The 10,735-nt window shown below is 34.8% G+C and overlaps 1 protein-coding gene across 1 annotated transcript in view; it reads left to right on the top strand.

The window, feature by feature from the left end:
* The window catches only part of HFM1 (HFM1, ATP-dependent DNA helicase homolog (S. cerevisiae)), a 110,446-nt gene extending 106,262 nt beyond the window's left edge, over positions 1-4,184 (top strand). Inside the window, exons 36-38 of the mRNA XM_010860419.1 lie at positions 2,553-2,664; positions 2,758-2,909; positions 3,656-4,184. Of these exons, the coding sequence (XP_010858721.1) occupies positions 2,553-2,664; positions 2,758-2,909; positions 3,656-3,722 (331 nt within the window). The 3' untranslated portion in view covers positions 3,723-4,184. The remainder of the gene's footprint in view (positions 1-2,552; positions 2,665-2,757; positions 2,910-3,655) is intronic.
* The last annotated feature ends 6,551 nt before the right edge of the window (positions 4,185-10,735 follow it).

The raw sequence follows: 10,735 nt of genomic DNA, 5'->3' as shown, positions 1-10,735 counted from the left end.
GTGGAAACAGTGTCAGACTTTATATTTTTGGGCTCCAAAATCACTGCAGATGGTGACTGCAGCCATGAAATTAAAAGACGCTTGCTCCTTGGAAGAAAAGTTATGACCAACCTGGACAGCATATTGAAAAGCAGAGACATTACTTTGCCAACAAAGGTCCATCTAGTCAAGGCTATGGGTTTTCCAGTGGTCATGTATGGATGTGAGAGTTGGACTGTGAAGAAGGCTGAGCGCCGAAGAATTGATGCTTTTGAACTGTGGTGTTAGAGAAGACTCTTGAGAGTCCCTTGGACTGCAAGGAGATCCAACCAGTCCATTCTAGAGGAGATCAGCCCTGGGATTGCTTTGGAAGGAATGATGCTAAAGCTGAAACTCTAGTACTTTGGCCACCTCATGCGAAGAGTTGGCTCATTGGAAAAGACTCTGATGCTGGGAGGGATTGGGGGCAGGAGGAGAAGGGGACGACAGAGGATGAGATGGCTGGATGGCATCACCAACTCGATGGATGTGAGTTTGAGTGAACTCCGGGAGTTGGTGATGGACAGGGAGGCCTGGCGTGCTGCAGTTCATGGGGTTGCAAAGAGTTGGACATGACTGAGCGACTGAACTGAACTGAACTGAAGGCTATTTAAGCTTATAACTATTAAAGTTATGTAATTCAATCAGAAAAATACCATTCCAGCAGTGATATGTAGAATGAATTGTAGAGGGTAGGACCACCAGGAGCATAGTGGCCAGTGAGAAAGGCAGGCTATGATAAGTCCTCAACTGGGGCAGAGGTGATAGAAACTGAGAGAGAGAATTGGATTTTTGAGTCATTTCAAGAATAGATTTAGAAATTGATAGAATATTGCAGTAAAGGAACAGGGAAAAATAAATGACAAGTGGGTAGACATAAATATTATTTAAGGATATACAGCATATGAGACATTTGAAAAAAAATATATTAGAAGTGTTCAACGTAAAGTATCTTTGTAGAAATGTAAAATACATTTGTATGTTGTACTTGATTAGAACGTAAGGGAGAGAAGTTATAGCCAGAACCAAACTTTCCCACAGAGAAGAAATATTGGTAACTTTTTATTCAGGGTTCAGTTTTCTACTAAAGAGTTATTTCTCCTACTTTAAAAAATTTTTTTAAGTTTGTAAGTGTCATATGATATTTTTGCTATTATTTAGTCATTTTACTGAACATTAGTATCTACATCACAGAATCATAGATTTCATAGAATTCCAGAGTTGAAAGGAACCATCCAACATTACCGGCAAGTAATTGTGCTGTTTCCACCAAGACAATTCCAGTGACCAGGAGCTTATTCATTCTATAGTGCTTGTTTCATGTTTGGATTTCTCAGGTCATTCACTAGCTTTTAAAATTTGTCTTTTTATCATTTCCATTCATTGGTTCTAACTCTAAGTCATACACAGTAAACAGATTAGAAGCATCACAGTGAACAAAGCCATGGGTATAAAGAAAGTAGGCAAATCAAAGTAGGAAAGTAACAAGGCATATGAATAGTGTTGTGCACCACAACTTTAGAAAAGTACAAATAATTTTGGAAGAGTTTAAAAGTGACCAACAGAAAATAGGTGGGTTTAAAATGGAGTTCTATCAAGAAACCTCTGAGAAACTGGTGCCAAAAGTTGCTGCTAGGAAGGCCTGTAAGCGCTGAGGGTCTATGATGAAAAGGAGACACATGCTCTTCCTTTCATATTCTTTTTACTGTTTTAATTCCTTGCCATTCCTTGCTATAAGAGATAAAAAGATTCTGTCCTAGCAATATGTGTGATTCTTCCCTACACCATCTACTATTTGTGGCTCCTTGCATGACTGTCACATTTTAGCCTGTGTCACTTAAATTGTCACCTCCTCAGAGTGGCATCCATGACCATCTTTTTAAAGGGGGTTTGTGCTCCACACTGTTATCTACTATATTATTACTCAGTTCATTTCCTTCATATCACTTCAGGATCTGTAATTATGTTTACTGTTTGTTTATTGTCTGCACCTCTATAGATGATCACCTCCTAAAGATTTGTTTACTGCTTATACTTAGCTCCTAGTGCAATATCTGGCTTATGGTAGTGAATCATGAAATGTTTTTTAATGAATGAATTTAATATAAAAGATTAAAGATGAACACTAATATACAGTTACACATGAGAAGATAACTAGAGATGTCTGTCTACAGTGAGACCAAAATAGGGAAAGGATACTAAAAGTTAAGCAAGTGGGATTTAGAGAAGATTTATGGACTGCTTGATTACAGATGACTAAGACTCAATTCTAATGAAAACTGCTGAATGATTGTTTCTGTAGGCCTTTAAAAGTAGTATTCATATTTAATTTGGAATATACAAATTGCTTTTTTGTCAAAAAGAAAGAAGAGACACCAATTTCACCATGAGTCTAAGAAATAGAGCATCAATTTTATGGGTGATGAATATGATAAGCTAATCATATTTTCCAAAGAATTACTATTGATCTAAATTAGAATGGTTTGTTTCTCTTATATGCCACAATTGACCAAGTAATTCATTTTGGTTTTTAGTTTTGTTTCATCACATGAGAAGCCAGATATTTATTTATCAAATTCTGCTGTGTCCAAGTTTGGTGCATCCTCCATGACACAATTACCTCAACAATCTGGAAATGCAAGTATTATAAGAAGAAACACTTCTCTCTTTTTTCTTTTAAATACTGCCTGAATAGTTAAACCTTCAATGGTTGCTGACTTTTTTAACCTTAAAATATAGGTCCATTTACAAGAAAGAAAACAACAAAGTCTGTCACCAGAGATTGAAAAGCTATGCTTTACTCGCTCTGAAAAAATATCAAACTCTTCAAATTTTAATGAGAAAGTGGATTGCTTTATTAGAAATGAATGTAAAAAGGAGATTGATTTCAGGTAAGAACTCTTTAAAAATATTTTAAGACTATACAAGTGAAAGCTTTCTACAAAGAATTTCAGCATTCCTTTTCCCTTGGGTCATTTTAAGGATCAGAACCTAAATGTTTTATTTACTTAAAGATGTAAAAATTTTAGACCTCTGGTTAGCTAAGCTCCCTAAGATAATTCAAAATATCAAATATCTCAATTTTTGAGAACCTATGTATTTGATGCTAGTACTTAAAACACTGTATTACATTGATAAACTTTTTTACTAATTTGAATACAATATGTTGATAATATGAAATATGAGGTCACTTGAGAAATGAGATCAGCTAATTTTTCTAATGTTCTAGTTGTATTTCAGCCACCAGGTTCTGTTATAATTCTACAGGTTCAAAGAAGAAGTCAGGTTAAGTCTAATCAGTGCCCCTACTGCTGATCATTTTTATGGTTACCTTTAGCAGTTTCCGTTTCCCTCTTGAATAGTCAAGGTTTTGAGACCTGTTGACAGTGATTAAATGGCACTACTTTCCAATATGTCTAAAGAAATATCTATCTAATATACTTGTCTCTACCTTTCATAGTTCATGAATTCTAATTTCCTCCAGACTTCCTATAAGATTATGCCTATTGAAGTTCGTTTGATAAATTACCTCTCAGCAATCTTCAAGTTTATCCATTTTATATATTTAGTACATTATTTATTATAAATCTGTGTTATAAAAATAGTTAACTTTTACATTTGCTTTTTCCCCCAGTAGGTATCATCCTGATGATGAAGCTGACGAAATAAAGTCTTTTCTGGGAATATTTGATGGTATCTTCTAAAACAGACAAAAATGCTTTTTATATTAATAAGACAAATTATAAGGACACCTTACAAAGCATGATTTTTGTTTTTAAAAAGCAGTTCATACTTGTTCAGATTTTCTATTCTTGGATTTGACCAACTTTGTTGACTTTTTTTGCAACAAAATATTTGGACTGATTTTTTCCCCCATAATATTGTAACTTCATGAAAAGCACTTTTACAGAGGCTTTGTTTCATAAGCTGATAATTAAGCTTCATTTAGAAATAACTATTTGGTTATTAATTGGATTTAGACCAGAACCAATTTAATATTATCTTAAGAAGAAATTCTGGGAAGGCAAAATGTTTGTAGGTCAGTAAATCTATTTATTGTATCAATTTTTCACCATTAATTTTTTTTACTAAAGATTTTTAAGAATCCAGTGGCTGTCTGAACCTATTCTTATATCATTTCAAGCAACAATAAAGGAAACATTAATCAGTGTAGACTGTCTTCCTTTAACTTGTTTTTTAATGTGGTGATTTCTAACTTTGTTATGTTGATTTTTAATACAGCAAAAGTTATTTGATATTATTTTCCAGTGAGTTATCTCTCAGATTTCTTTATTAATAAGTAGTATCATAGGCACGCTAAGCAGTGTTTATTATCTAATTTATTTATAGATACAGTGTGAAGTTGAAGCTACTTCAGAAGCTTTAGGAATTTTTCTTCAGATGTAAAAGCCTTAGAGACAAGAGAAGTAGAGAAGAAGATGAGGTTGTTGGCTGTTATTAGTAAACATTTATGAGGCATCATATGTATTAAACTTAGAACAAGTTTAAGACTTTGTCTCTGTTGAAAAGTAAGAGCAACCAGCCCTTATTTTAGTCGTCTTTACAATTGGTGTTTCTGCATCTGAATCAATCATGCTACAACCTTTAAAGGTTATTAAACACCATTAAAATGAAAAATTGGTTCACTGCAGTCTGCTCATCTAGCATACATAGACTTTGACACTAAAGAAATAGCAGTTTAATTTAAGAAGACTTATTGTGATCTGCTAAGTGAAAAGTACTATGCCTGGTAGTGCAAAGGATACAAATGATGAAGACACTACTTTTGCTCTCATGGAGCTTTACATTCTGGCAGAGAAGTTAAGACCTATAATATAACAATAATAAATATAGACTACATTAGAGAAGTGGGCCTCAAGTTTCAGGATGTGTTGGAATATTCTAGAGAGCTTATTTGAAAACAAATTGCTGAGCACCATACCCAGTTTCTGACTCAATAGATCTGACATGGGGCCTAGAATGTGCACTTCTAACACATTCCCAAGTGATGCTGATACTGCTATTCCAGGGACTACACTTTGAGAATCACTGCAATAGAGATTTAAAGAACTATAGGAGTTCTGGAATTCCCTGATGGTACAGTGGAAGGGGTCCACCTGCCAACATAGAGGACACGGGTTCAATATCTGGTCTGGGAAGATTCCACATGCCATGGAGCAGCTAAGCCTGTGTACCACAACTACTGAGTCTGCACTCTAGAGACAGGTCACCCCAATTGCTGAGCCCATGTGCTGCAACTGAAGCCTGTACACCTAGAGCCTGTGCTCCACACCAAGAGAAGCCACCACAGTGAGATGCCCGCACCACAATGAAGAGTAGCCCCTGCTAGCCGCAACTAGAGAAAGCTTGCGTACGCAACAAAGACCCAGCTCAACCAAAGTAAATAAAGAATATTTTTTAAAAATAAAGAACTATAGGAATCTGTAAGAGAGAGAGTATTATCCTGACTATGGGGTCAAGGAAGCCTTTATAGGGGTAAAAATTTGAACTGAGCTTTGAAAGATGAATAAGATTTTGATGGGCAAATACATGAGAGAAGGACATTGTAGGCAGAGGGGAGAGTTTGAGCAAAGCTCCGAGGGAGGAATAATGAATAGATAATTATAAACATAGGTAAATGTTGTAGATGTTTGATCTGTACCTTGAGGTCACTTTGTGGAAGACTTTAGATGTTAAAATAAGAAGCTTGAACTTTACTCACAAACTGATGTTTCCCAAACTTTGCTCATCATAAGAAATGTATGGATAATATAGTAAGTACACAAACTTGGCAGACTTCATCTCAGAGCAACTAATTCAGAATCACCAGTGAACAGAACTAAGAGTTCTATGGTTTTAAGAAGCACTCCAGGTCACTTTCTATCATCAGGGCAATTTTAGAAACACTTGGGTAGATAATTTGCCATTTGAGCAAGTGCTTACCTGGAAAATTATGTGTATGTTAAATATATGTGATTCAAAACCTTGTTATATATACTGACTGCTTAAAGGAGTACAGTCACTGGGTATTCTTTCCATGAAGTGAATAATAACCCTAAGTTTTCCTATTTATTAGCTATACTATAAATACATTGGGTTAACTTATTCCTATAGAATGAACCATACAACAGAGTTTTCACAAAAATCTTTGTTGGGTTAAATATCCAGAAGTTTTTTTCGATTAAAAATGTCCTTAATTGGCTGTTTGGCAGCTACCTCATAGGTATGGAGTGAGAATTTAGTAAGCCACTACATAGAAAGTTCTTAGTTTAAGTACTGATACATAGTATATGTTCAATGAATGGTAACTATTTGTACTGAAAAGAAATATTCCTTAACAGCACTTCAAATAACCCATTGGGAAGGGGTGAGATAATACAATATTTAGTTGTCATGTCTGAGTTGTGTTAAATCATATAGGACTTGAATAATGAACTCTTGATTTCCACAGATTATCATCCATAGAAAAGATTTTAATCTTAGACCTCCCTCCTATATATACTTCCTCATGCTTTCAAATAGGTCCCCTCCATTCCCATTCCCTCCTTGCCAACACTCTTGGTTGGTTTATGGTCAGAGCACACAAATCTATTTTAATATTATGATAAGTAAAATGTAATTATAAATCTTTGGCATATTCTAATACATTCTAAAGCCAAATACAAATGATTGCTGGATTACTCACTTTTCTAGATGTTATCACAGTTTACTCCTTAGTAGATTATGGAATAGTCTCTTTACCAAGACTCCATTTCTAGAAAATGGGAACAACAGGAACTGTAGGGAATATACTGTTTAAGGACCCCTAACCTAGAGGGAGAGCACTGGATACCAGTGCATCCTAGATAATAACAGGTATGTATAGAAAAGGTACCAGTGAGGAGGAAATCAGGGCAAAGAGGAGTAAACTAAGCTAAGCTTAGAATTAAGCTAAGTGAGTAAGCTAAGAATTTAGTGTGAGTTTTGATTAGTTAGTGGAACAAACAAAACAGAAGGGAAAATGCTGCCACTTACTATTTCTTGGTATTTCAACTCCTGGCTGCCGGTAGTTAAAGACCTTGCTACCTAAAGTCTGATCCAAAGACCAGTAACATGGGAGATACCTGGGAGTTGATTAGAAGGTCTTGGGCCTCCCTCCAGACCTTCTGAGTCAGAATCTGCATTTTAACAAGATCCTCAGGTGATTATATGCACATTAAAGCGTAAGACGCACTTGTTTTCACTGGAAAGGAAGAGAAGAGGATGATATCAGAATTTTAAGAGGATCCATTCCAGAAGACAATTATAAAAGAGTAATGATTATTACTTGGTTTTCTGCACATATATTTCCTATTTTAAATGTAGCATGGTGGTATAGCTCTTCTTTAATTACCTCTCAGTATAGGTTGTTTTCTTCACCAACTGTCTAAATTATCTTTATAATTCTCATACATCAACTGGGTATTTTGTTATGTAGCTTTGAGAGGCACTTAGATACCCTGTAGAGTTTTGTTTTATTAGCGTAACGTAAAAGCAATAATTCAGTCTTCCCTGGTGGCTCAGTAATACAGTCCACCTGCCAATGCAGGAGACACGGTTCGATCCCTGATCCGGGAAGATCCCACATGCCTCCCAGCAACTAAGCCTGTGTGCCACAACTGTTGACCCTGTGCTCTAGAGCCCGGGAGCCACAACTACTAAGCCCACCTGCCACACTACTGAAGTCCGCACACCCTAGATCCTGTGCTCCCCAACAAGAGAAGCCACAGCAATGACAAGCCCATGCATCACAACTGGAGAATATCCCTTTTACTACTACTAGAGAAGAACATGCTCGCAGTGAAGACCCAGCACAGCCCTAAATAAATAAATAAAATTTTTAAAAATTAGGGCAGATAATTCAAAAGAGCAATCTTTGTCTTTCTTTTCACATTTCAATTCAGAAACCTTTCCCTAAACTAACACCTGCCTTAAAAATCCCTACATACTTCAGCAAAACAAAATGAACCCAAACAAATCCAAACAAAATAACCCAAACCCCACATAGCATTCTAAAAGATTTATAAAAGTGTCCATAAACCTACAGTCATGAATTTTATGTTGTAGTTATAAAATGTTTTATTAAAAGAGGAATTAAAATTCAGCTGACATTAACATTTTGCCTGAATTTACCTCCTGTGACAGTAGATGGCTTCAAACCTTTAAAATTATACAAATGACTAAAGTCACCTTTGTTTTTATTATTTCTAAATTGTTAACTTTGGAAACAACTTTTACCAATTAGAACTTTTTTTAAAGTAAAAGAATTTTGCTACAATTTTTTTTCAAGTTTATTTTAGCAAGACAAATTATTCAGGTTACAGATTATCAAAAGATCAACTCAATTTTAAGTCTCATTAAAAAGAAAAAAGCCAAAAACCTAAAAACAATGAAAATACAGAAATAAAGGAAATTCATCAACAGGTCTCTAAACTTGAAAATGGAGACAGAAATTAATTTGCACAACTCACTCATCCACTTTTGCCTCCATTTGTCCTAGGGCTTGCTTGATAACATGGTCAAATTTTTATTTTTGTCATGTACATGCTCATTTTCTTGACCATTTGACTTTTGGTTTTCCTTTTCCACTGAGGTTCTGGTCTCATGTTCCTGGTAGGAATCTATTTTCAAGTATAGGAGTATCTCTTCTGAATAGACAATAGACTGGAGTCATGTTCAAATTTTCAGCCTCATTTCACTAGATGCATTTTTCTTTAATTTTTCCTTGTTTGTGTTTTCAGGATTTTTTTTCATGTTTCTTTTTTCTTTTTAAAAATTTTCTTCAGAAGCACTTTCAGAATCAGAAGACTGAGACTCTCTTGAACTATCTGAGTCATGGGATGATGGTGAGGATGGTGATGATGACTTATGCCTTTTCTCCTTAATTTTAGTTTGGGAATTAGCTCTCTGCAACTGAATATTTGCACCTCAGTAAATGGCTTTCTAGCTGCATCTGTTTTCTGATTTTTCTCTCTTACACAACTTCTTGACCATATTTCTACTCACTATATCATTAATAGTGATAGATTTGTGCAAGAAGTCTCATTTCTTAGTATGATCTATGGAAATCATTGCAATTGCACCAATCTCAGTATAAAAATTAAGATCTGAGTCTCAGGTGGATGCTCAAATGTTAAACATGCTTTCTTTTTTTAAAAAAAACTTCCTAAGTAAGGCCCTCTGGTACATAGAACATAGATGGCATATACCCTTAATCTTTACAATAGCCCTATGAGGTAAATTCTCTTGTTATGTATATATTTTATACATGTGTATGTGCTTTCTGCATCGATTCAGTCATGTCCTACTCTTTGTGACCCCACAGACTGTAGCCTGCCAGGCTCCTCTGTCCATGGGATTTTTCTAGGCAAGAATATGGGAGTGGGTTATCCCTTTTGCAGGTCACCTGTCAACATCAGTAAACATCTCTTCTTCCCATTTGGCACTGAGCCTCAGGTAATTGTTTTTCGGTTTTCACACTTAAGCTTCTGTTCTTTAACCTGCTTTTTGTCCTGCCTCCAGATCCCTGGAGCCTATTTGTTTATCTTTCCTAGGTCAATGACTTCATTTTGAAACCCAATATTTTGAAGAGAGAAAGGAGAGCCTGTGTTCAACAAAATCCTTTTTGTAAAGACAATTTGGTTTTGTCTGTTAGTGTTGTGTCATAAAGCTTTCTGTCTGCTGTATGTGAAAACTACCCTAAAAAAGACAGAGAAGAAACCCAATTATTTGTGACATTTTCCAGCATCATAGGACTTAAGCATTATCTGCTTGTAATATGGCTCTCATCTTGCCACTTTCCCCCATAATAAATAGTTACATGTGATTTTTTTTCTGCATCTATCATCTAGGAATATACTGTTTTGAGGAGAAGTTTGAAAGTTAAACACAAATCTTACTGAGAGTATTTGATATCTATCTTATAAAAATATGATTGTATAAAGTAATTCTTAAAGTTCTATTTTTATCCTTAAATTAAAGTTTAAAGAAAGGAAAGGGATTATCAGTTGTTATTAGATTTTTATGTTGAAAATTATGAACTTTCAGTATATAAATTTCAAGTTTTTCCCCATAGGCTTTATTACTTCCTCCAGTTGTCTTTTCATTTTCCTGTGCTGTCCATCAACTACTTCCTATCCTTCTGGGATTCTCCTCAATTTCTGTTTGCATTGCAATGTCATATTTCTTTTATTTTAAATGATTTTAATTTCATTTTTAATATATAGTGAGAACACACTTTATTAAGTTCATTTCACTACTTTCCACTATCAAAATAACTTTGTCTTTTGAAAATTTTGCCTCCTAAAATATTCTCTTTGCTCTTTGAATTTTCTACACTTATGGAAAAAAGTTACATATTCCAAATACATTTCTAAAGTAGAGGTGTTTAGAAAAATAAAATTTTCAGTGTAATAAATAATCCTCCAGTTGGATATTCCATTTACAAAATCATATAATTTATGGTTTTATGCTCTGATGTTAGAAGAAGTCTTTTCAATAAAAAGTTTTGTTGGATTTTTTCTGATTATGAAAATAGCATATGCTTATTTATAGTACTTATACTATGAAAATAATTCAGGCTCTACTACAAAGCCACAGTCATCAAGACAGTATGGTACTGGCACAAAGACAGAAATGTAGATCAATGGAACAAAATAGAAAGCCCAGAGATAAATCCACACACCTATGGACACCTTAT

This window comes from Bison bison, unplaced genomic scaffold (assembly GCF_000754665.1).
Source record: "Bison bison bison isolate TAMUID 2011002044 unplaced genomic scaffold, Bison_UMD1.0 scf7180017864466, whole genome shotgun sequence".
NCBI lineage: Eukaryota > Metazoa > Chordata > Mammalia > Artiodactyla > Bovidae > Bison > Bison bison.
The sequence above is the reverse complement of the archived record's forward strand: the minus strand, read 5'-3'. Positions and strand labels throughout refer to the sequence as shown.